The 27,878-nt window shown below is 42.1% G+C and overlaps 1 protein-coding gene across 5 annotated transcripts in view; it reads right to left on the reverse strand.

The window, feature by feature from the left end:
* The window catches only part of pard3aa (par-3 family cell polarity regulator alpha, a), a 1,023,559-nt gene that overhangs the window by 511,568 nt on the left and 484,113 nt on the right, over window positions 1-27,878 (reverse strand). For all 5 annotated transcript variants that reach the window (XM_060922480.1, XM_060922479.1, XM_060922478.1 and 2 more), the window contains 2 exons: window positions 11,567-11,652; window positions 8,003-8,086 (listed from right to left, as the gene is read on the reverse strand). In XM_060922480.1, the coding sequence (XP_060778463.1) occupies window positions 8,003-8,086; window positions 11,567-11,652 (170 nt within the window). The remainder of the gene's footprint in view (window positions 1-8,002; window positions 8,087-11,566; window positions 11,653-27,878) is intronic.

Below are 27,878 nucleotides of genomic sequence, written 5' to 3' on the forward strand. Positions count from 1 at the left end.
GTAAACGCCGACTACGCTGAAGAATCCAAAATATGAAATGTATTTTGTTTAATACTTTGTTTACCACGATTTTATATCATGCTCCAGATGTTATTTCACAGTTTTGATGTCTCCAGTAGAAAACAGTCACGATACAGAAACACCTATGAATGAGTAAGGGTGTACAAACTTTTGACTGGTACTGTAGGCGTTAAACACGGCTGAGATCTGGTGACTCGAAGGCCATAGCGTATGATTTACGTCAATTTAATTTTCACTTCATGTCATCAAACCGTTCAGTGAGCCCTTGTGTCCTGCGGATGGTGACAGGGTTATCCTGGAAGAGACGCCCGGGCAGGAGAGTTAAAGAAGAGAGACGGGAATCAGGTGCGATTGTGAACTGACCTCGAACCTGATGACTACAGGTTGTGATGACGGACCATGTACATGCGCCATGTTCGAAATAGCTTTTCAGTCGCTTTCAAAACGACAGCCTCTGTGATCTCCAGTGCCTGAGGAAGAGGCCAAGGATGTTGGTCATTTTAGACGACTTTGTAAAGTCTATTTTAAGGCTAAAATGACGACATCTCGGGCGCTGCCAAAGCACTCATTACGTTTCGATCGATTATTTTCCGAGTCCCAAGTTCATACACGTTGTTTATTCAATCACGTTTTTAGAGAACTGGATTTCCTGGCCTTGCCCTTTCACCTCACTAATATTAGTGCTCGTCTGAAGCTGCTCGAAGGGATATACAGTAGTGCTTGAAAGTTTGTGAACCCTTTAGAATTTTCTATATTTCTGCATAAATATGACCTAAACAACATCAGATTTTCACACGAGTCCTAAAAGTACATAAAGAGAACCCAGTTAAACAAATGAGACAAAAATATTATACTTGGTCATTTATTTATTGAGGAAAATGATCCAATATTACATATCTGAGTGGCAAAAGTATGTGAACCTTTGCTTTCAGTATCTGGTGTGACCCCCTTGTGCAGCAATAACTGCAACTAAACGTTTCCGGTAACTGTTGATCAGTCCTGCACACCGGCTTGGAGGAATTTTAGCCCATTCCTCCAGACAGAACAGCTTCAACTCTGGGATGTTGGTGGGTTTCCTCACATGAACTGCTCGCTTCAGGTCCTTCCACAACATTTCGATTGGATTAAGGTCAGGACTTTGACTTGGCCATTCCAAAACATTAACTTTATTCTTCTTTAACCATTCTTTGGTAGAACGACTTGTGTGCATAGGGTCGCTGTCCTGCTGCATGACCCACCTTCTCTTGAGATTCAGTTCATGGACAGATGTCCTGACATTTTCCTTTAGAATTCACTGGTATAATTCAGAATTCATTGTTCCATCAATGATGGCAAGCCGTCCTGACCCAGATGCAGCAAAACAGGCCCAAACCATGATACTACCAACACCATGTTTCACAGATGGGATAAGGTTCTTTTGCTGGAATGCAGTGTTTTCCTTTCTCCAAACATAATGCTTTTCATTTAAACCAAAAAGTTCTATTTTGGTCTCATCAGTCCACAAAGCATTTTTCCAATAGCCTTCTGGTTTGTCCATGTGATCTTTAGCAAACTGCAGACAAGCAGCAATGTTCTTTTTGGAGAGCAGTGGCTTTCTCCTTGCAACCCTGCCATGCACACCATTGTTGTTCAGTGTTCTCCTGATGGTGGACTAATGAACATCAGCCAATGTGAGAGAGGCCTTCAGTTGCTTAGAAGTTACCCTGGGGTCATTTGTGACCTCGCCGACTATTACACGCCTCGCTCTTGGAGTGATCTTTGTTGGTCGACCACTCCTGGGGAGGGTAACAGTGGTCTTGAATTTCCTCCATTTGTACACAATCTGACTGTGGATTGGTGGAGTCCAAACTCTTTAGAGATGGTTTTGTAACCTTTTCCAGCCTGATGAACATCAAGAACGCTTTTTTTGAGGTCCTAAGAAATCTCCTTTGTTCGTACCATGATACACTTCCACAAACATGTGTTGTGAAGATCAGACTTTGATAGATCCCTATTCTTTAAATAAAACAGGGTGCCCACTCACACCTGACTGTCATCCCATTGATTGAAAACACCCGACTCTAATTTCACCTTCAAATTAACTGCTAATCCTAGAGGTTCACATACTTTTGCCACTCACAGATATGTAATATTGGATCATTTTCCTCAATAAATAAATGACCAAGTATAATATTTTTGTCTCATTTGTTCAACTGGGTTCTCTTTATCTACTTTTAGATTAAAAAAATCTGATCATGTTTTAGGTCATATTTATGCAGAAATATAGAAAATTCTAAAGGGTTCACAAACTTTCAAGCACCACTGTACAGTCAAGCAGAATCACACAGTGTGTACACTGCCAGATGACTTTTCTACACAGACTGGCATCGGTTACTGCTTCTGATTTTGGACACCATCTCGGTATCATGGTGGAGGCTCAGTTGGTTAAGCCTTTAGGTGAATATCCCTCATCTCTATGATATTAAATTTGCTGGTGATCGACATTTAGTAACCGACTTGTTTGTTCTCATTTGTTATAAATATAAAATACTGAATTCCTTCAGTTGCATTTCGTGAGTAAACGTGTAAAGTTATCTATTTATAATGAAAGTATGACAAGACACATTAAACCGTGAGTTGGCAGAGTGGTTAGCGTGTCCGCCTCTCGATTGGGAGATTGTGAGTTCTCCTGACGGTCGGGTCATACCAAAGACCATCATAAAAATGGTACCTTCTGCCGTCTGGCAAGGCACACTGCAATACAGGTGCGAGTAGGGAGTCAAACTCTCGCGGTTACCAGAGGGCTCGCCCCTCACTGTAACCCTAACTATGTAATAGGTGAGAGGCCGAGGGCTATGGAAACGGAGATTGGCACCACATGGCGTGGGAAGGATTTTGACAAGACATGTTAAAAGGACTTTTGATCCCGCATTTAAAAGTCTGATTCGGATATTGTGTATGCGCTGAGAAGAGACCTCAGGAGGCAATCATGTTACCGCAGATGGGTTTGAAAACATCATTGTACCATTGCAACACACTGACATTTTAACCAAGTATTCATGAAGATACAAGCAAAAAAACAACAACAAAACCAATAACCACAGACGAGCCATTAAATGAATGAATGAAAAATAAAGAAATCAATAATTGTTCTCCTCAAAATATACAAAGTAATGAGGCATGAGGGAAAATTTAGATAAATATATGCATGCAGACACATTTACCAGCTTAAGGTTGGTCCACATCGTGAAATACCATGACCGAGGTCTTGAAAATACTGACTGAGGCCTCTGGGCTGAGGTCACGGTATTTCACAATACGGACCGACCTTAAGCTGGTCAATAATGCATTAATTTTTTTTTACCACATTCTAACAGAAAATGACAGCGACCAAAAGCGAAACCATATTTCGAACAAATCTGCAACAAGCTCGTTTTCGGCTTTCTCCTGAAACGTTTTCTTTTATTTCGTCTTCATCAGAGGAGTAAAACTCGTTTTCGCTGTGAACCCTGTCGTTATCGCTATCCATGCGGTAAAATTAATGCTGTCATACTGAGAAATGCAAAAATAAATGTTGACGAAAATTTGCTATGTTTGTTGTTGTGAACAAGCGAGTTGTCAAAGGTCCGTATCGTAGGATTCCGGACTGCTCGCGAGCCAATCGGAGTGCACGATTTAATGGAAACCAGACCACGAAAAAAATAAACTGAATTATCCTATCCATATTCACTGGATATGAGCAACCATGTGCTCTGATTAGCTACTCTACTACTAGGATATCAGCTCATATCCCGTGAGTAGAGAAAAACAAAATGGCAGAGCGTGTTGCTGAATCAACCGAGGATGAAATAAAAACTCTACTTGAAAACAAAACCCCAATGGTAAGAGCACATTTTTTTTTCAAGAATTATTACTACAGCATTTTTCACCAATTGCTCCTGTCATTTCGCCGGTTTGTTTGCATTCTAAGCGGAAATTATTTTGTCGGACGTTTTGTGTAACGTTTTTTTAAATTTATCGAATTTGCGAAAAATTAAAATAAAAATGCTCCGTTTCTCAAAATCCAGTGACTGTGGATAGAATAAAACTGTCCCACTCAATCTCATCATACAGTGGGGCAAAAAAGTATTTAGTCATTCACCAATTGTGCAAGTTCTCCCACTTAAAAAGATGAGAGAGGCCTGTAATTTTCATCATAGGTATACCTCAACTATGAGAGACAAAATGAGAAAAAAAAATCCAGAAAATCACGTCTGATTTTTAAAGAATTTATTTGCAAATTATGGTGGAAAATAAGTATTTGGTCAATAACAAAAGTTCATCTCGATACTTTGTTATATACCCTTTGTTGGCAATGACAGAGGTCAAACGTTTTCTGTAAGTCTTCACAAGGTTTTCACACACTGTTGCTGGTATTTTGGCCCATTCCTCCATGCAGATCTCCTCTAGAGCAGTGATGTTTTGGGGCTGTCGCTGGGCAACACGGACTTTCAACTCCCTCCAAAGATTTTCTATGGGGTTGAGACCTGGAGACTGGCTAGGCCACTCCAGGACCTTGAAATGCTTCTTACGAAGCCACTCCTTCGTTGCCTGGGCGGTGTGTTTGGGATCACTGTCATGCTGAAAGACCCAGCCACGTTTCATCTTCAATGCCCTTGCTGATGGAAGGAGGTTTTCACTCAAAATCTCACGATACATGGCCCCATTCATTCTTTCCTTTACACGGATCAGTCGTCCTGGTCCCTTTGCAGAAAAACAGCCCCAAAGCATGATGTTTCCACCCCCATGCTTCACAGTAGGTATGGTGTTCTTTGGATGCAACTCAGCATTCTTTCTCCTCCAAACACGACAAGTTGAGTTTTTACCAAAAAGTTCTATTTTGGTTTCATCTGACCATATGACATTCTCCCAATCCTCTTCTGGATCATCCAAATGCTCTCTAGCAAACTTCAGACGGGCCTGGACATGTACTGGCTTAAGCAGGGGGACACGTCTAGCACTGCAGGATTTGAGTCCCTGGCGGCGTAGTGTGTTACTGATGGTAGCCTTTGTTACTTTGGTCCCAGCTCTCTGCAGGTCATTCACTAGGTACCCCCGTGTGGTTCTGGGATTTTTGCTCACCGTTCTTGTGATCATTTTGACCCCACGGGGTGAGATCTCGCATGGAGCCCCAGATCGAGGGAGATTATCAGTGGTCTTGTATGTCTTCCATTTTCTAATAATTGCTCCCACAGTTGATTTCTTCACACCAAGCTGCTTACCTATTGCAGATTCAGTCTTCCCAGCCTGGTGCAGGGCTACAATTTTGTTTCTGGTGTCCTTTGACAGCTCTTTGGTCTTGGCCATAGTGGAGTTTGGAGTGTGACTGTTTGAGGTTGTGGACAGGTGTCTTTTATACTGATAACGAGTTCAAACAGGTGCCATTAATACAGGTAACGAGTGGAGGACAGAGGAGCCTCTTAAAGAAGAAGTTACAGGTCTGTGAGAGCCAGAAATCTTGCTTGTTTGTAGGTGACCAAATACTTATTTTACCGAGGAATTTACCAATTAATTCATTAAAAATCCTATAATGTGATTTCCTGGATTCTTTCCCCCCATTCCGTCTCTCATAGTTGAAGTGTACCTATGATGAAAATTACAGGCCTCTCATCTTTTTAAGTGGGAGAACTTGCACAATTGGTGGCTGACTAAATACTTTTTTGCCCCACTGTATATGGCTTATAGTCAATTCAGTGCTACACGCTTCGTAGGCTATCAGCTCAGGTACGACTCGATTTTGTGGAACAGCTGTTAAATATAGACAGGCAGAAAGGCTGAGACTGAGAGAAACAAAAGGAGACTAGAAGCCCACAGACAAACAAATGGTCTCAAACGTCCTCACAGCATCATCACAGAGGTGTAACACAACTCCTGCAGACAGCTGTTGTTTTTGTAGCCTTAGGAAATTAAATACTTACAAGGTAATGATGTACTATTATGCGCAAGTGGAGCCACACATGCTTTATCTTCATAAAGTCGACAACGACTGACCAGGGGTGTGAGCTAAACTCCCAGAGGACTGATCTGGGATCTGCTGTGCTTCATTATTCATAAGCTATTAATGTTGGCTTGAAGTAAAGAAGATTGAAGTGACCCTGTTCGACCCAGCCTTTCGGCCCCATGTTTGATTAAAATTATTTCAGCGCTAACAACAAGAATATGAGCAAGGTTTCTCAGTCGGGTAGTGGGATCTCAATCTGGAGCTGCCCCAGCTGCAGTCATTAGTAGATGCTCAGACGTGACTGGCTGAATCTGCAGCTCCATCATTATCCGATCGGTGGCAGAGCCGCTCGCCACTTGAGCGATGGCCCAGAATCCTTAGCGAGAAGGAGACCACCTGTTCTCCTCCGCTGCCTTTAATTGAATAATAATGCAATCAGGATCCATTTGTGCGCCGCAATTACACTGCTGGTTGTTTACAGTTCACATTGGTCACGGGATGAGATCTCATTATTGGAAGAATGTATTCAGAACCCTTGAAGAGAGCACGCATATATATATATATATATATATATATATATATATATATATATATATATATACACACACACATGCATATTGTCTTAACAGCAGATGCTTGGCTCCAGTCTCATAATGAAGATGGCATCTATTTTTAAAAGTCTCTCTCTCTCTCTCTCTCTCTGTGTGCGCGATTGGTTTGACCCCTCTGGCCTCTGTCCAAATGCTAATGAGAGACAGCAGTCTGAGAGACATCGCAATTGGCCCTGATGAAGTCATTAGCGGGATGTGATGCACAGCTGACTGCGCTGGTTCGAGATATTTGTTAGTTTGCCACTGATCACAGAGCATCCAGGAGTAATGCAGCATCTGAAGACGAATTTCAGGCAGGGAGGGACGAGATCAGATCACTTTTGGAAGGCATGCAATGTGTTGACATTTTGATTTTAAATTTAAAAAATAAAACGAGTTAAAAATAAATTTTAAAAAAATTAAGTCAACAATATTCTCTTTGAATTACCAAAGCATTAATGCTTAGTGTCTTGGAAAAATATTTATCCATCATTATTAATCTAATATTATACTCTAAAGAGGTTAAATCTAAACAATATTCAGAAGACCTCTATTTTAAGACTTCGTTTATTTTATATGGGCTTTAAATTCAAGAGATCTTTTTTTTTTTTCCAACAGTAATCTCCATTAGAAAAGGTCAACTATTTATTGCTCCTATCTCAAGCTCCGGAGAGAAAAAAAAAATCCTTTTAGGCCTCGTAACCAGGACATCTGATGACGAAGCAGACTTTCGTTCATTTGTTCGTGACTTTTCAAGGCGACCTTGGGCAAACACAGGGCCGTTACCGAAGGAGCTACTGTCACCGTTCGAGATGAGCTTTTACCCTGATTGGGTCTGGCGCTTTAGCTGGATTGGCTTGGCCGTGTTCCGCGCCCCTCTATGACCGTAAAGCTGCGTCTCATTCTTCGCTGTGAGTCCTGCGTCCCTTCCCGCAGTGTATAGAGGGATGCAAAGTGGCAGAATCATTCCTACCATCCTGAGTGAACTCTCTCAAGACCCCAGCTATTGAATCTTCAATTTATTATTCAGTGAGAGCTCTGGAAGGGAGCCATAGAAAATGCTATGCGCAGTCAAGGAGAAATTGCCCATGTTTCAGTCGTGCATTGTTGCGGAGGAGAGAAAATATGCCTCACATTGTTGGAGAAAAGCGTGTCCTTTGATAAGATATGCTTTGCAGACAGACAGAACAATGTCGGTAACTGTCAAAAGCTGGAGAGGAGCTGTGAGAAAGGAAAAGGACAGAAAAGGATGTGGGAGGGTCGAGGACGACGTGGTGCGACGTGGCTAACACAGTCGCGTTCCAAACATTCAATAACAGCATGAAAGGAGAGAAAGAAAGATGGGTAATAGAGTTTGAAGAAAAGACCACATGTGGTTATGGCCAACATGCTAACTGGGTAACGAGTTTGTCATGGACGAAATGCAATTTACCTTCTGTCTTTGGAGCTGAACGGCACGACGTGGATTCCCAGTGGCCCGCCGCCATTCGACACTTCCACTGGTTTGAGCAGGTCACTGCAGGACAGCCAGGGAGGACAGATTAACAAAAAAAAAAAAAAAACAGCAACAACAAAACCACACAACAAAGGATAACAGAAGAAAACAGGATGATACTGGAGGGTTTTTTTCCCCCCTCAGAGAGAGGTTGAAAAGGCTCACCGCTGTGCACTTCAACGTGTCTGGATCTTTTTCTACACAAGGCCATCTATAATCCAGACATCTATTAAGACACGCGGGTCGATGAGGAATCCAAATAGACACCTCAATTAAGTGATTACAATCAGACTCAGGCCTGCAGCAGGCCGCACACGTACGTACGTACGTGTGTGTGTGTATATATATATATATATATATATATATATATATATATATATATATATATATATATATACATATATATATACACACACACACACACACACACACACATATATATATATATATATATATATATATATATATATATATACACACACACGTCATGCAAAAGTTTGGGCACCCTTACTGAAAATGTCCGTGACTGTGAATGGTTAAGTGAGCAGAAGATGAACTGATCACCAAAAGGCATAAAGGTAAAGACGAGACATTTCTTGAATATTTTCCACAAGATTACATTTTTATTTCCATCATTTACAGGCGTAAAATACCAAAAAATGAAAAGGACCTGAAGCTAAAGTTTGGGCACCCTGCATGGTCAGTACCTAGTAACACCCCCTTTAGCAAGTATCACAGCTTGTGAACACTTTTTGTCGCCAGCTAATAATCCTTCAGTTCTTACCTGGGGGATTTTCACACATTCGTCCTTGCAAAAGGCTTCCAGTTCTACAAGTTTCTTGGGCTGTCTTGCATGCACTGCTCTTTTGAGAGCTATTCACAGATTTTCAAATGATGTTTAGGTCAGGGGACTGTGAGGGCCACGGCAAAACCTTCAGCTTGTGCCTCTTGAGGTATTCCATTGTAGATTTTGAGGTGTGTTTTGGATCACCGTCTTATTGTAGGACCCGTCCTCTTTTTAACTTCAGCTTTTTTACAGATGGTGTGATGTTTGCTTCCAGAGTTTGCTGGTATTTATCCGAATCCATGCTTCACTCGACCAGTGAAACGTGCCCTGTGCCACTGGCTGCAACACAACCCCAAAGCATGATCGATCCACACCCATGCTTCAGAGTTGGAGAGGTGCTCTTTTCCTGGAATTTGGCACCCTTTTTTCTCCAAACATACCTTTGCACATTGTGGCCAAAAAGGTCTATTTTGATTTCATCAGTCCACAGGACTTGTTTCCAAAATGCATCAGGCTTATTTAGATGTTCATTTGCAAACTTCAGACGCTGAATTTTGTGGCTAGGACGCAGGAACGGTTTTCTTCTGACGACTCTTCCATGAAGGTCATATTTGTTCAGGTGTCGCTGCATAGTAGAACAGTGCACCACCACTCCAGGGTCTGCTAAATCTTTCTGAAGGTCTTTTGCAGTCAAACAGGGGTTTTTATTTGCCTTTCTAGCAATCCAACGAGCAGTTCTTTCAGGCCAAGTTTACATTAGACCGTATCTGTCTCGTTTTCTTCGCGGATGCACTGTCCGTTTACATTAAACCGCCTGGAAACGCCGGGAAACGGGAATCCGCCAGGGTCCACGTATTCAATCCAGATCGTGTCTGGTCCGGTGCTGTGTGAACATTGAGAATACGTGGATACGCTGTGCTGAGCTCTAGCTGGCATCGTCATTGGACAACGTCACTGTGACATCCACCTTCCTGATTCGCTGGCGTTGGTCATGTGACGCGACTGCTGAAAAACGGCGCAGACTTCCGCCTTGTATCACCTTTCATTAAAGAGTATAAAAGTATGAAAATACTGCAAATACTGATGCAAATACTGCCCATTGTGTAGTTATGATTGTCTTTAGGCTTGCCATCCTTCCACTTGCAAGTGGTAAGTGATATGCGCTGGGATCACACACACAGCGGCTCAGTCCCCAATCATTGCTTGTGCACTTCACTCGCGCGCTCTGTGAGCTGCGCAGGGCCGGAGTGCGCACCCTCCAGAGAGCACTCGCTGTTCAGGGCGGAGTGATTTGGAGCGCAGGATGCCTGCGGAGCCGAGCATTGGTGTTGCTGTGTGCACGCGAATCGTGTATTGGCGTTGCTGTGTGCACACTAATCGTTTTAAAAACGTTAATCTGATGATCCGCTGATACGGTCTATTGTAAACCCCACCTCAGAAAGTTTTCTTCATCTTCCAGACCTCACCTTGATCTCCACTGTTTCTGTTAACTGCCATTTCTTAATAACATTACAATCTGAGGAAACAGCTACCTGAAAACACTTTGCTAAGTTCTTGTAGCCTTCTCCTGCTTTGTGAGCATCTCATCTTATCTCATTATCTCTAGCCGCTTTATCCTTCTACAGGGTCGCAGGCAAGCTGGAGCCTATCCCAGCTGACTACGGGCGAAAGGCGGGGTACACCCTGGACAAGTCGCCAGGTCATCACAGGGCTGACACATAGACACAGACAACCATTCACACTCACATTCACACCTACGGTCAATTTAGAGTCACCAGTTAACCTAACCTGCATGTCTTTGGACTGTGGGGGAAACCGGAGCACCCGGAGGAAACCCACGCGGACACGGGGAGAACATGCAAACTCCACACAGAAAGGCCCTCGCCGGCCCCAGGGCTCGAACCCAGGACCTTCTTGCTGTGAGGCGACAGCGCTAACCACTACACCACCGTGCCACCCGCTTTGTGAGCATCAATTATTTTATTATTCAGAATGCGAGGGAGTTGCTTAGAGGAGCCCATGGCTGTTGATTTTAGGGACAAGTTTGAGGAGTCAGAGAATTTATACAGCTTTGAAATCGGCATCATCTGACCTTTCCTAACGAAGAATTTGAACAAGCCACAGCTCAATAAGCTAATGAAGGTCTGGAACCTTGGTAAAAGATACCTGAGAACTCAAATGTATTGGGGTGCCCAAACTTTCACATGGTATTCCTTTTCTTTTTTCACTCTCCAATTGTAAAAAAACAAAAATAATACACAAATCTTGCAGAAAACGCTGAAAAGAAATGTGTCATCTTTACCTTTATGCCTTTTGGTGATCAGTTCATCTTCTGCTCAATTAACTATTCACAGTAACAGACATTTTCAGTAAGGGTGCCCAAACTTTTGCATGCCACTGTGTGTATATATATATATATATATATATATATATATATATATATATATATATAAATAAAATAAGCCTGTAAGTCAGATGCTTGTGCAGGAGACTGCATGTGAAGAGAACAGTGTTCCAATAACAGACAATTTTCTTAGCCCTGTGCTGCATTTGTTGATACTGAATCTGAAATTAATCAAACCACAAGCCAGAAATGATTTCTAGATCCACTGATGGCTAACAGAGTCTGCATTAGACTGGAGATAAAATGGAGATTCAAAAAAAAAACAAGTCCTCATAACGCTTCATTATGCAGCCTCGGCTTCTGAGCTTACTCGAGAGAGATCGAGTCGGCTCGTCCCACCGGTTCTATTCGTCCGTTCTTGCCTTCGTCTCTCCTCCTCTCTTCCTCCTCTTCATCCTGTAGAGAATGAAAAACAGAAACTGAGGCATGTCCCACACACAAGGTCTTCATGACTCGCCATCTACAGGCTTAAATGTTTAAAGCAAGACGGCCTTTCGATTTCATAAAATCAGTGAAATTTAGTTCCCTCTGAAATTTGGTCATTCTGATGTATGTTTATTTCTGTAATATCTAAAAAAAAAAAAAAAAGTTATTTAATTTAAGGGAATTCCCGAGCAAATAACGTGCATGAAATTGCTCGCTTCGCGCAGTCAAGCATACAGAGGAAATCCGTGTGCGCATGCGCAGATTTACCACCTCCTTCTTTTGGGTTTTCCAGCAGCTGGCATCCAGTATTGCATTACTGCCATCTACAGGTTTACTTTGAGCATGCACTGACCGTTCCATCATTCTGTCGCTAAACGAACAGCTGATCACACCGAGGTGCTCGCTGACCACCGATATTTTTTAGTTTGGTCCTGCGTTTCCTTTCCTTCGTATAGAACATAAGGTCTTTTCTTCTTGCTTTCTTTCCGTTACTGTAGTCACTCTTTCACGTTTCATTCGCACACTCACATCCTCCGTTTTTCTCTCCTGTTTCAAATTTGTATCCCACAATGCCTTGCGTGAACAGGGAAAGCTCACCACGTCATGCATGACGTAGTATCTTGAATTGTGTCACGGTGAAGCAGGAAAAAATAACGGGGAATTTTGGGCCATGTGGCCTTAAATACATGAATTGTTCTATTATAAAATAAAATAAAATTGGAAGTCTGTGATTCGGATTCAGTAGCTTTCGGTCCACTAAACAAAAATAACTGGGTGTCGGGGAAAATGATTTTTTATAACCTACACTTGAAAATCTGAAAGGCAGTCTCGCTTTAATTCAGAACCATAGCAGTTGCCTGATTCATCCCTCTCGATGCAGCACCAAATCAATCAGAGAGGGTTCCAAGTAGTCTTTGCAATCTGCAATCTTTGCAGAGTGAAACCCAATTTTCATGCAATATACGGTACATGAACACATTCGTTATAGTGCAATATATTTCTTTTGTGTAATACATTTATACATATTCTGTATATTGTATACTCTACAGTGTATATTTTCGAGCTACGCAGGGCGTTTCAAAAAAAAAATTGATATCATTTCACAATCTCATAACTTTGCCAATTCTCATTCAATTGACCTCAAATTTTAACAGCATGTGTGGAAACATGTCAAAATTTTATATTGAATGTTTTTTGTTTTTATCTTTTTAGGTATAGAAATGCTATTCACTGGAAAAGAAAAGGCGTTTTGTGTGTTAGAGTACGCTCGAACACAGTCGAACAAGACTGCAGCGTGCGTTTATGACAGAATTCTCTAAAAATGCACCAACTGCAATGCAGATTTGGACACGGCACAAAAAGTTCAAAGAGGAAGGCTGTCTGTCCGTGCAGCAGGGCAAAAGGATCTGTACGACCGGAAGAGATGGTCGAGCGAGCGGGTTCACGAATATTGAAAATTTGTGAAACCGTTCATGGACTCCACATACCTTTGAATTTCTCATTCAAATTTAGAGGAATAAATCTTATATCGCTCAACATTAAGTCTGTTGAGTGTCTTTTGCCTAGACTATGTAGTTTCTGGGATATTTACATCTCAAATAATATCACATTTTTGAATTATTATATTTATTCCATTTTACAACCCCGATTCCAAAAAAGTTGGGACGAAGTACAAATTGTAAATAAAAACGGAATGCAATGATGTGGAAGTTTCAAAATTCCATATTTTATTCAGAATAGAACATAGTTGACATATCAAATGTTTAAACTGAGAAAATGTATCATTTAAAGAGAAAAATTAGGTGATTTTAAATTTCATGACAACAACACATCTCAAAAAAGTTGGGACAAGGCCATGTTTCCCACTGTGAGACATCCCCTTTTCTCTTTACAACAGTCTGTAAACGTCTGGGGACTGAGGAGACAAGTTGCTCAAGTTTAGGGATAGGAATGTTAACCCATTCTTGTCTAATGTAGGATTCTAGTTGCTCAACTGTCTTAGGTCTTTTTTGTCGTATCTTCCGTTTTATGATGCGCCAAATGTTTTCTATGGGTGAAAGATCTGGACTGCAGGCTGGCCAGTTCAGTACCCGGACCCTTCTTCTACGCAGCCATGGTGCTGTAATTGATGCAGTATGTGGTTTGGCATTGTCATGTTGGAAAATGCAAGGTCTTCCCTGAAAGAGACGTCGTCTGGATGGGAGCATATGTTGCTCTAGAACCTGGATATACCTTTCAGCATTGATGGTGTCTTTCCAGATGTGTAAGCTGCCCATGCCACACGCACTAATGCAACCCCATACCATCAGAGATGCAGGCTTCTGAACTGAGCGCTGATAACAACTTGGGTCGTCCTTCTCCTCTTTAGTCCGAATGACACGGCGTCCCTGATTTCCATAAAGAACTTCACATTTTGATTCGTCTGACCACAGAACAGTTTTCCACTTTGCCACAGTCCATTTTAAATGAGCCTTGGCCCAGAGAAGACGTCTGCGCTTCTGGATCATGTTTAGATACGGCTTCTTCTTTGAACTATAGAGTTTTAGCTGGCAACGGCGGATGGCACGGTGAATTGTGTTCACAGATAATGTTCTCTGGAAATATTCCTGAGCCCATTTTGTGATTTCCAATACAGAAGCATGCCTGTATGTGATGCAGTGCCGTCTAAGGGCCCGAAGATCACGGGCACCCAGTATGGTTTTTCCGGTCTTGACCCTTACGCACAGAGATTCTTCCAGATTCTCTGAATCTTTTGATGATATTATGCACTGTAGATGATGATATGTTCAAACTCTTTGCAATTTTACACTGTCGAACTCCTTTCTGATATTGCTCCACTATTTGTCGGCGCAGAATTAGGGGGATTGGTGATCCTCTTCCCATCTTTACTTCTGAGAGCCGCTGCCACTCCAAGATGCTCTTTTTATACCCAGTCATGTTAATGACCTATTGCCAATTGACCTAATGAGTTGCAATTTGGTCCTCCAGCTGTTCCTTTTTTTGTACCTTTAACTTTTCCAGCCTCTTATTGCCCCGTCCAAACTTTTTCGAGATGTGTTGCTGTCATGAAATTTCAAATGAGCCAATATTTGGCATGACATTTCAAAATGTCTCTCTTTCGACATTTGATATGTTGTCTATGTTCTATTGTGAATACAATATCAGTTTGAGATTTGTAAATTATTGCATTCCGTTTTTATTTACAATTTGTACTTTCTCCCAACTTTTTTTGGAATCGGGGTTGTATGTTACTCCCTCTTCTTTTTTTAACCACTCCCCCTCCCCTCAACTATCCTCATAAGCATATGCACTAAGCATTTCACTGCATGCTGTACTCTGTATGATTGTGCATGTGACAAATAACATTTCAAAGTGAATCACTTTTTCCACACAGTGTTTACAATACCTAACTTTCCGCCCATTAACAGTGACCGGTACTGGTTGGCACTGGACTGTTTTTGTCCTTGTTGTCTGCACTTTATGTTGTGTGTAGTTTATTGTCTATAATGTTTGCACTCACTGCACTCTTGCACTTTATGTTGTACTGTAAGACTTGTAGTCCTGTGATGTTTAATGGAGCACCATGGTCCTGGAGAAACGTTGTGTCATTTTAACTGTGTTCTGTACCAAATATATATGGCCGAAATGACAATAAAAAAGCCTCGACCTTGAAGTAGAACCTATAACTATCTAAAATAACCTTAAAGCTGTACTGCCTTTCAGATTTTTCAAGTGTAGTTCATAAAAAGAATTTCCTCCGACACCCAGTTATTTTTGTTTAGTGGACTGAAAGCTACTGAATTCGAAATCACAGACTTCCAATTTTATTATTATTATTTTTTTAATAGAACAATTTATGTATTTAAGGCCACATGGCCCTAAATTCTCCGCTATTATTTCCTGCTTCACCGTGACCCAATTCAAGATACTATGTCACTCATCACGTGGTGGGCTTTCCCCGTTTGCGCAAGGCATTGTGGGATACAAATTTGAAACAGGAGAGAAAAACAGAGGACGCGAATGTGCGAATGAAACGTGAAAGACCGACTACAGTAACGGAAAGAAAGCGAGAAGAAAAAGGCGTTACGTTCTATACGAAGGAAAGGAAACGCAGGACCAAACTAATAAATATCGGCGGTCAGCGAGCACCTCGGTGTGATCAGCTGTTCGTTTAGCGACAGAATGATGGAACTGTCAGTGCACGATCAAAGGTAAACCTGCGCATGCGCACACGGACTTCCTCTGTCTGCTTGACTGCGTGAAGCCAGCGATTTCATACACATTATTTGCTCGGGAATCCCCTCAAATTAAATAACTTCCCAGCCACAGAATGGCCTGTTTTTTGTTTTAGATATTACAGAAATAAACGTATCACAATGACCAAATTTCAGAAGGAACTAAATTTTACCGATTTTATGAAATTGAAAGGCCGCCCACTTTTTTAAGGATGCAGTTTTACGAAGTGTATGCTACCTGTAAACAAATCTGTCCCAGATAAGCTTCAAAGGCAGCAATACAACACCATGGTTCCCAAGACAGGTGACCGCTACCTCAGAGTAAGGTTAGCTGTTAACTAACCCCTTAGAAATAAAATTCGATCACCAACACCCTAGCTGTCCAATCAGTTTGTAAGCAAACTATAAGCTAGCAAGATGTCTAAGGGTGTATTCAGACCAGGATAGTTCGATAGTTCATTTGCTTTGGTCCGAACCAAATGTTTTTTTTATTTTTTCATTTTGGTGCGGTTTGCTTTCACACTGTACATTTTAGTAAGCGGACCAAAATCTGTCAACAAAGCCACGCGCCCTGAGGTTGTTCAGCTATTGGTCAGAGACGACACGCGCACAAAGCGTTAAGTTCAAAAGTAGTCATGGAGGCTTTCTGCGCTGTTATTCTTTTTAATGTCATCAAAGCTATATGCTTTTTCCAGTTTTTACTGTTTTCACAATGGTGCGATTACTATGCTGTTGTACAAGTAATTTATCAACGACGACGTCAAAGGGCAAGGCAGCTACGGAGGATAGCGCTGATGAGCGCACATCATGTTGTGACAGTTCTGGCTCTTCACGCAATAGATGAATTTCTTTTTTGCGTCGCTAGTACCGCCACTTTTTGAAAGAATGTCCCTGATTTTAATGCAGGTCTGACGGAGTTTCTTCACTTTTAGCCGACGTTGTTCTGGGGAGCGCGTGAACCCCTTCTCCTTCATTTTCTCACTGAATACAGCAAACACGTCGGCATTTTTGTGTCTTCTCTCCAAAAGCTCAGATATGTGGACATCTGCCCATATATCCACAAGGGTACGCGTTTCTTCCTCGGCCCACGTTTGCCCGCTACTCATTTTTTGTACTCTGTAGTCTAGCCTACCACTGGTCTGAATGACTGAACGACTGTTGTAAGGTTCCCTTGACAACCGAAACAGTGTTTGCACTTTGCGGTGGAGTGTCAAGACTCTGTTTCCCATAATGCTCGACAAACGACGGAAGCTCCCAAGGTACAAAAAAGCAAAACTGTCGGATTAGGTCCGGTCTGCTTTCACACCTCCAAAAGATCCGCACCAGGGTTCCTTTGGTCCGGACCGAGTCCGACCTTGCAGCTCGGTCTCGGTCCGCTTGTTTGGTCCGGACCAGAGTTCGTTGGTTTGTATTCAGACCAACCCAAAAGGTCCGGACCAAGGGAAATTTGGTTCGTTTGGTCTGGACCAAACAACGTAGGTGTGAATACGCTATAACATACACAAACATCTCCTTGCCTTATGGAATAATCAGATCAGTAAATATTCCGAGATCTGAGATGCCAAGTGTGGAAGCCATGGTTATCTCATCACAACCATGATGGGTAGGACATGTGGTAAGAATGGAGGAAAGCAGGCTACCAAAAGCCTTTATATGGAGAACTTTGCCAAAAGAAAAGGAATGTGCAGAGGTGGACAGTAACGAAGTACATTTACTTGAGTACTGTACTTAAGTACACTTTGAGTATCTGTACTTGAGTATTATTTTTTTTTAAACTTATGACTTTAACTTCACTACATTTGAAAGGCAAATATCGTACTTTTCACTCCACTACATTTCTGTCAAGGTCCTCGTTACTCGTTAGTATGAAGCAGATTTGAAAGTGGATGTTTTTTTCTTTTCTAAAACATGATTGTTTTTTTTTTTCGCAGGTGACACTGAGACAGCCTATCAGTAATCACTAGGGTCACGTCACGTCCATAGACTGGATAAAATCAAGATCAGTGATTTCTCAGCAGCATTATTTAACACGATCAGTTGATGGTAGAATGGAAGGAGGCGGTTCTTCTGGGGAACGCACACACCCATGGCTTTACCTAGAACCCATGTTTCAGTTTTCTAAAAAGATTAAAGATTCATTTTGTTTTAAATGTTTGCCGAAAACAAACCACATCACAGCCTACAAAAACTCGCCATCCAACCTGCGGAAGCATATTGAGGTATATAAACATTTTATTCCAAGAGAAAGCTTCCAACGAAGTTGTTTGTGCTTTTAGAGCTAGCGATAACATTGCAATAGCTATGCAGTCTGGTTAGGCAAATGACTTTCTATGGATTTGCCCACCAAGTTGCCGTCGCCTTGTCCACGGCTAACGTTAACACATAGCTAGTTAACTTGGACACTGTTGGTTAGCATGTAAAAAAATGGAGTTACGCTAACATAAATAACGTTAACTTATCTGAAGTCCTTTCAGAAATACGTTTTAGCATAATCTTGCCAAATAAACCATGCAGAAATCTTTCTTTTCTAGTAGCGTTAGCTACCCAATATGATTTTGAGTTTGAAAAGAGTTTGCTAGCATGTCAGGTGGAGCTTCACTGACCAGCTAGCTTAACATTAAACCACCATGATGGCACGGCATGCGTTCATTTTGTGAATTTATATATACGTCTTTGGTAACGGCATTAGGTTTTGTAAGCGCTGTGGCAATAATACAACGATGCGTTGACAAAAAATGTACTTTTAATACTTAAGTATTTTTAAAAGCAAGTACTTTAACGTAAGTAAAAATCTGACTGGACAACTTTCACTTGTATCGGAGCAACATTTGACCAGTGGGATCTGTACTTTGACTTAAGTAACGAAGTTGGGTACTTTGTCCAACTCTGGGAATATTGGGGGTCAAAACTTGATCCAATGCTGTAATTACAAAACATCTTAAAAGAATAGACTGTGAACTGGGAAGAGAAATCCAGAAACAGATACGAGTGGAGAAAGATTGTGAATCAGAAAGAATTAGGTAAAAAAAAAAAGTTGAGGAGAAACGGGAGGAGAAATATCGAAGAAAACACAAGTCACGTCATGGGCAGCCGGCGTCGAACATTATGTGAAAGATGAGGTCGTAATTTTATTTCGAACGCGAGCAAAGAAAAGCTAAACACCTCCTAGTCGTCATCGGACACAATGGACTACCATAACAAATATTCAGACTAAGCCTGCAATTTTCTGTCAGAAATAAAATCTCAAATCAAACCAATACAAATAACGTAGCTGTCCACTATACGAGCAAATAATACGCTACTTAGCTTGCCCATTTGTGCTAATATAACCGAGCTCTAAAATTCACAAAGATTAGAGTACAGTGATTACTTAAATACGCGACATGCCGAGGAAATAAAAATCTTCAGAAATAATAGTCAACAAAGCTGTTTGTACTTGATTATGGCGAGGATAACGACGGCTACGTGTACGCCGTCTTCAAACATCAGTCAGACGGAGGGATTTGAGCAGGCAGCATTATGCAAGCGTTCGAGCTGAATCCGGCTTGAGTAGGCAGCATTTGTTACTTTTCAGACACATTCCTGGTTTCTCTCTCTCACTAATCTAATTTCCTCAGACATGAGAGGAATGACTCGGTCTTTCACTGGTCCCATTGCAGCAATAGTAGAGCAAAAAAATGTTTGCAATCGATTACTCATAATCAATCAGCCGTAGGTCACCAGGGCTTGAGTTTTCAGCTAATCGGATACAAAGGGAGGGTGGATTTTCCCTCTCTCTCTCTCTGTGTCTTCCATCATGTCCTCCTTATTCTGGCCTCATATCCGATGTCATTACTATTGGCAACACAGCCAGAGTTTTTGTCTGCAAAGCTTTGGGACAAACGTGTATTTTTATCAAAAAGCAAATGACATTGCTTGTGCCTTATCCTGTTCCTCAGAGAACAAGAGAGAAGCTTAACACGCAATCAAGCACGCCTGCATTAAATGGGGAAACATCTGCATCGTGAAAAAAAAAAAGTGTGTATTCCCTCTCTAATTTGGCTCAAGTCCTTGACTGGTGATCATTTCCAAGGCCAAGTGAGCACCTAGACGCTAAGCGACAGCCAGCGCTGGTTTATTAGCCACATATATTAATATTCCGCCAGTCTCACCCTTAACCTTCGCCTCTTGCCGAAATGTCAAGCACAGCTAAATAAGCGCTTCGCCGTCTTTATATGGAAATGCATTCAGCCTTTTCAGACAATCATCCTCTACAAAACACGTCTGGAGAGCCTGTCTGGGCCCCCTTCTCTTTCTCCTCCTCTTCCTCTCCCTCCCTCTCCATCACTCCTTTGTCAGGAAGATTTGAGAAAGAGGTCATGAAAATTTCATCAGAAAACCCAAGGAAAAACAGTGAACCATTGGCTGTTATTAAAAAAAAAAAAAAAAAACCAGTCAATCACCTCCGTCTCAAAACACACCCCTACTGTCAGAGCCTTAATTACATGTCATCCAAACATTAATTTATATGAAAAGTAGCTGAAAATAACAGACTTGTCCTGACAACGATCTCTCGTGTGAACCTCTTTTACAATTTCAATTCAGACTCGACCACGAACGTGGAACAAATCGCCCACTTGACTCAATAAGAGTCAAAGACTGATTTAAATTGCATACATACATTTACGAGCAAATAGAGGCCACTTCATCCATCAGTCACGAGTCACACGTGTTGTGTTTCAGGATTCGGCAGACAATCACAAGTTAGTCAATATATATTGTAAGAAAGAATAAACAGTGGCAAGCTGTCTGGACGAGAACACTCAGGGCAGATTGTCGGTGACTGCAGTACATGCTTGCATTGTTTCTGACAGCTCTAAGATGGCGTGGAGGAGCTGAGCTGCTTCACATTCATCACCACCGACACTGGCAAGTCATTAACTCCAGTAACAGAAGCTGCTCAAGGCGGAGAAAGAGAGAGAAGATCTCCCAGCTTCATTGTTTGTGGGCTGAAAACAATATGTGATGAGAATACACCGTCAGTGGAGTGTGTCTGTTTGGTTTAAGTGTTGTTTTTTTTTTAAAGAAAAGTGTAGAATGGAAGGAGACAAGTGTAGATCGTCAAAGAGACCCAAAGATGGGGCTTCTGTTCAATTTTCTGAAGAAAAAAAAAAAAGTGTTCAGGTCAAAGATGGAAATCATCTTTGGGAGCTTTCTTCTCAAATCCTGGATGGAAACCATGGTACCGTCCCAAATTTCTGGTGGAAAGCATTGTATCTTCTTAAATTCCTGATGGAAAGCATTGCTCCTACCCAAAGTCCGTGGTGTTTTCCCAAAGACTTGATGGAAAACATAGTGCCTTCCCAAAGTCCAGATGAAAAGCATGGTAAGCTTTTTAAATCTGGACTGAAGTCAAGTCAAGTTTATTTGTATAGCGCTTTTAACAATAAACATTGTCGCAAAGCAGCTTTACAGAATTTGAACGACTTAAAACATGAGCTAATTTTATCCCTAATCTATCCCCAGTGAGCAAGCCTGTGGCGACGGTGGCAAGGAAAAACTCCCTCAGACGACATGAGGAAGAAACCTCGAGAGGAACCAGACTCAAAAGGGAACCCATCCTCATTTGGGCAACAACAGACAGCCTGACTATAATATTAACAGTTTTAACATGAAGTCCGTTTCGTTGATGTTATAACTCTTCATTGATGGAAACTTGAGTGCAAAACTGTTCATGATAACTGTAGTCCTCAGCCATAAAAGCATTACTCTAAGAGTCCAGAGCATCCTCCAGGTATAACCCTCAACTGTCCTCATGGGGCCGGCCTTCAGCAGAAAAGCACAGCATCTTCCCAAATTCAGAGTGGAAACCATGGTATCTTCCCAAAGTTTGGATGGAAAGCATAGCTCCTACATAAAATCCAGATAGAACATCCGAATGGAAAGCACTGTGCTTTCCCAAAGTCCTTTCTGCAGACAGAATGAACAGTTTCTATCTGTCCCCAAAGGCAACAAGTCAATCAGAGGGAAGAGAGCAAGAGATAGTTTAAGAGAGACAAGATGGCTGGCAGTCATTATATTGTTCACTTCTGTTCAACTGCCAGACCAGAGGCGCTTAGAGAAGGTGACACAGCAGCATCACTGAAAGCCTTGATCATCATTTCCGATGAGTTCTGCTTGTCCCACGCGATCGGAGGTCATTGTCACCCAAAGGGGACAAGTATTTCTTCACTTTCTTTTACTGAGCACTTCACCACCAGCTTATGGGTGATCTGCTGACACGGGCCACGTGTGGTGCGTGTGAAAAGTGAGAGAGAAGCCCCTTTTATGCAGCCTGTTCAAGGCGGGAATCTTATGCCTTTTATTCCACCTTATAAAACGTCCGAATGCAGAACAGAGGTGTGTTGTTCCACCTCTCTGTCAGTAGTTAGAGGCAGAATCAACACCTGTGTAAAAGGGACAGCCGGTACAGTGGGACAGGGGTGTGGCGTTTTTGACACTGACATTCTTCTTTTCGAGACCGGTGCGAATTCAAACATCTCTGGCTTTCTGCCTCAAATCTCTTCCTTCTTCTCTCCACTTTCTCCTCCGACATGGTTCTGATCACACAAACATGTTGCTTGCATGAGTTTCTCCACTCCTCTCTTCCTCAATACTTTCACTCTGATCCCCCCCCCCCAAAAAAAAGACACACAAACATGTTATCAGGCCCTGGCCATGCTATTGGTCCCAATTATGTTGCACACGGGTTAAAACTGAAACATCCTTGTATGTACCCAGTGCTATACTTTTTGATTTCCGAATACCCTAAAGTTAACAAATCACAGGGAGTGAGAGCTTAATGGGACCTCGTGCACATTATCCAGGCATCTGAATGAAGCAACAAGAAGGCTCTTCTGCTTCAAATAGGAAGGTGGTGTAAACTCAGTGTTTCTAAAATGCACTTTACCTCGACTTATCAGTGATCCAAGCGAGGTAAATAAACGCACGCACTTTGTGGCAAAACTTGAACATTTCCGCAGAGTCGGAGCACGGTTTCAGAGGCGATGGAAATTCCGTATGTGACAAATATTTACGGAAAACAGTCGAATGAGCTTTGGCCAAATGGCGCATCTTAAAATTCTCAGTGTTTCAGAAGTCTGTGTATTACATCTAATATATGTTCGACTCCGCCTTCTCAGAGAGCATTCTGAATGACTCCAGTTCTTACCTGTTGGGACACAGCAGCCTACTAGAAATAACTTACAGCTGTTTATGGAAAATATCAGATACGGAACCATGGGTTTGCATTGCATCTGGTGAGACTGACATTCAACATACAGCTTGAACTTTACTACACATTTATACCCTGTCCACACTCGGGATTTTGTACCGATACGAAACTACTTTCGTACCGCAACACCTGTCCACACTAGCAACTATACCGGTACGAAACCCACAAATGTATGGGTTTCGTACCGGTACAGTATCGGTACTGTAGCGCTTCGCTGTAGTGTGGACAGATGAAGCGGTTCTGTATCGATACAAATATAATGCGCAAGCGCAATGAACCATTCCTACTTTTTCCGGCAATACGCCGTGCTTTCCAGCTGTAAATAAAATGTCAAAATGGCTCAAAACGACCGTGGGGCTACATGGAGCAAAGAAAGGGGGGAGAAAGGGAGAGAGGGGGGGAAAGAGGGAGGAAGAAAGGAGGAAGAGGGGAAAAGGGAGAGAAAGGGAGGGGAAGAGAAGGAAAGAGGGAGAAAGTGAGGGGGGAGAACTGCCTCGCGCGTTTTATACGATTCGGCTGAATAAATGATCACCGGAAATACAGACTGTACATTGACAACAAAAAGCGCGCACACGTTGTTTCATCCACCATATTCTCAGAAGGAAGTTACTCGGTAACCACGGAAACATTCCGCGCATTGCAACTACCGTGAAAGCAAACCGCAAACATTTCTCGCTAGTGTGGACAGATGCACTAAACTGTACCGGTATACTTTGTATCGATACAGTTATACCACTTTCGTACCGGTATAAGTGTGAACACAGCATTAAACTACCAACTGTTCATCCATCCAAACAACAAGAAATTTCAAGGCTACGCCAAACAGGCAAAAACTACCAACAGTTCCTATCTGGTCCGATATCTGCATGCAGCACAGCGTATGGCCAAATGGGAGGCTTTGGGTGACTGTGGTCACCTGGAAATAGATTTTTTAAATCATTATGTTCCCCAAGCTAGTCCTGTATGAACGCTATTAGGACATGTGCTTTTGGTGATAAATATCTAACACGATGATGCTCAGCAACTTTGCTTGTGTTTGAAGAGTGGTATAAATTTGTACAGCTAACAAAAGCACCTCAACACACGGTTCACCTGCTGTTTTTAAAATGCTCCTGGTATGCTCGGGGTATTCATATTTATGACGTGTAGATACGTCACCCTAGACACCGACAATCCATTGTGGTACGTCATGCCTCTGGCTGCAGAAGGCCAGGGGGGCAAAATCAAATTTGGCAACAACAACAACAATAAACTAGACAGATACTGTGACTAAAGTCATGGTGATTTGCGCCAGCTGTTACAAACTGGGATGTCTGGTCTTTGTAGCCTATTGATAGTTTTCACTGACGTCACGGCATTCCGAGGAACGCCCTCCAGCTGCCATCTTGTGAGGCAAACAAAACGGACCATCACCATTACCGGCTACGTTAACTCGGACGAATTTATGAAGTTATATAGTCAGTTTTCTAAAATAAAGATCAATGTCGGCAAAATCAAGCAAACAGAAGTATATAGATACATTAGACGACATCTCACGACAACGGTATGCAGCCAAACTGGCCTTGATTGGGGGAACTGACCCCTACGAAGTGGACAAAGATGCATTTTCAAGTGACTATGCAGGGCTGCCAAAGCCTGAAACTGCCAAAGCCTGCTCCAAAGCCTGAAACTGACTTCATCAAACTTTAAAGGCTGTTTGATATATACAACTTTATATATTCTACAGCGCGCCTTTTGTCGGATGCTGCCTTTTTCACGGCTGAATCGCGCAGATCCGATTTTTTTTTTTAGGGGGGGCGTTGGAATGTCTGATTATAATTTCAAAGTAAATTCTGTATTAAAATTACTAAATAAGCAAATCCGTTACAGTCCATGAAATATAGGAAGTATAAGGATGAGAAAAAAAACAGTTTAAATCGGAAAGCTGCGCACATTTGCACAGTCCTGCACACCGCTCGGGCTGCGCAAATGTGCGCAGCTTTCCGATTTAAGCTGTTTTTTTTCTCATCCTTATACTTCCTATGTTTCATGGACTGTAACGGATTTGCTTATTTAGTAATTTTAATACAGAATTTACTTTGAAATTATAATCAAACACTCCAACGCCCCCCCCAAAAAAAATCGGATCTGCGCGATTCAGGCGGCATCCGCCAAAAGGCGCGCTGTTTGCATCCCAAACACAAATGAAATCATACAGAATAGACCTAAAATGTTTTTCAAAAATGACCCTTGCGTGAGTGAAGTGACAAGTTTCAAATAGAAACGTGACAAACGAGCGATATTAAGTGTACATTACAATGTAAACGTACACTCAGCAGTTCCAGTTAGGCATTCTCCAGAGATTGTTCACATGATGTTTTGGTTTCCAAAACCAAACTTAAACACAATTGATTGTTTATTTAAACAACTTACCACTTATAAAATGATCGGAGAAGACTCTGCTGTGTTTGGAAGGCTGATAATCCTTGCGGTTGATTTTCGCAAGCCATAGATTTCTCCTTTGTATGCTGAGTTTCTTTGTTTGCTCGCCTTCGTGCTCCCGTACAGTGGGAATTCCATAAAAGCTCCGCTTGACATCATCATCTGACCTATTACGACAGCCGTGAATACAACAGGTGTGCACCATTGCTAGCTTTAAATAGCCTGCTTGGGTTCTTTTGAAGACTTTGTACTCGCACGTTATAATGTGTGCTCAGTCACCCGTACGGTAAGCTTGACCCGCAAGATGGCCACCACTAGGGAATCCCCGACTCTGTGACATCATGTGAAAACTATCTATGGACCCTTTTCACGTGACGTCACGACAAACGCGGCCGCCATTTTGGACATGTACTACCAGTAGTTTACCACAGCCAGCATTGAGGAACGGCAGCAAAGAAAGTGTTTATTTTCAGCAAGACTTCCATCATGCTACTATATTGTTGTGCACCTGGATGTAGTAACCATCAACAAACAAGGCAAGGGTTATCATTTTATCGGATCCCGGTAGATGCTGACCGACGGAGAAGATGGATAGCGGCCATAAACAGGACAGATTGGCAGCCCTCGGCATACCAGCGCTTGTGCAGTGACCACTTTGTTGGAGGTAAGACGAATAAAATTAGCCAGAAAAGGCATTACATTGCTGTTAACATTCTGTGGCGGCGAGTGTGTAACCAAATAGGCTAAAATAACCCATTGTAACCTCTTTGTTCTTCTGTAGTAGCTATTAGCTTACGACATTAGCTAGCGTTGTGTTATTTGCTGTTGGTAGACTGTAGGACAGATCAGAGGCAGTGTCCTACAAACAGCGCTTAATTTGAGGGGGAGCAAGCCGGAGCGCGCTCCGGAACCTCGGGCGTTGGCTCCGGCAGCTATTTACACTGGATCCGGTGATCCGACACCTCTTTTGACTATGTAACAGCAACAACAAAAAAAAACCCCACAAATAATTAAATAAAAAAATGCAAGTTTATTTAGTGTTAATGTCTGATTTTGATATCTGTCTTGTTGGTGATTTCTCTCATGAAACGACATCCACAAAATATCTGCAGATGAACTTAATTTGCAGTGTTATTACAAAACATGCCCAGAAGCGCAGCGCCGCGCCCCCCTCCCCCCTCTTTTTTTCCGCACCGGAGCCGCTCATCCTCTGCACTCCGGGACCTCCCACTTTACAAATTAAGCACTGCCTACAAATAAGTGTTCAAAACAAGAGCTTTCAGATCAATACCTGTGTATGGCGATGGGTTTTTAACGACATAGGTATACAGATCATGTGGGCCGAAGTCAGGTAAAGATGAGGGCTTCGTGTACTTCCGTACGTCAGTGAACAATCCTGGTGGAAGCAGGTAAACGTCGTTCTCTAAGCCTGCTAACCTCAATTTTTGAAAATACCTCTCCCTCTGCTCGCCCTGTAAATGCCCTACGTCGCTGGATAGCGAAGGTGTTTTCTGCATCTCGCTCCTTTTTCTTTTATGTTCTCCGTTTGTCGCCTTCCTCGCATTCAAACCAATTCGAGCCGAAGTCCACTACATGTCCAAAATGGTGGTCGCGTTTACGAAGGTCACGTGACTGAAAAGGTTCTATAGAGCCCGAACGGTAAGAGATAGAAAATGATGCTTAGTGAGGAAAAAAAAAAAGGCTGTTTTTCATGAATCATTCCGGTTTGGTGATCTGGATCAGCACCAAAATTCATAGCAACTTATTTCAGCCCAGACGTATTCTTCATGTGAAATTTGGTGATGGCTGGTTGAAAACTGAGGGAGAAATAGCGTCCTAAAAACGTTATAAGAATATTCAGAAGAAGAAGAAGGATTCTGAGTGAGCGTAACGATTTGCGCTAGAGCAAATGAAAAGACTGGATATCAAGGTTGTCGGCATCTAGCTCACCATTCTCATAGGAGTAATTTATACCATCTACTTCCACCTCCTGACCAAATACAGAACACGCAACATACAACTCCTTTACTATTACAGAATACCCTAGATGAATTATAACCCTAGACAAGTCTGTCTTCAGGCTGTTGGGGTTCACGGGTCACATGGTTGTATCGTACAAGTCAAGTGGTCACCATTTACGCCCAGAACAATACTACTAAACTGCAGACTACTTTTCACAGCCCATGCTCCTAAACATCGGAGCACCACAAGGTTGTGTCTTATCTCCTCTGTTGTACTCCCTATACACACATTTCTGTCAGTCTCACTCCAATTCAGTTTTGTTGTAC

This window comes from Neoarius graeffei, chromosome 5, assembly GCF_027579695.1.
Source record: "Neoarius graeffei isolate fNeoGra1 chromosome 5, fNeoGra1.pri, whole genome shotgun sequence".
Lineage (NCBI taxonomy): Eukaryota > Metazoa > Chordata > Actinopteri > Siluriformes > Ariidae > Neoarius > Neoarius graeffei.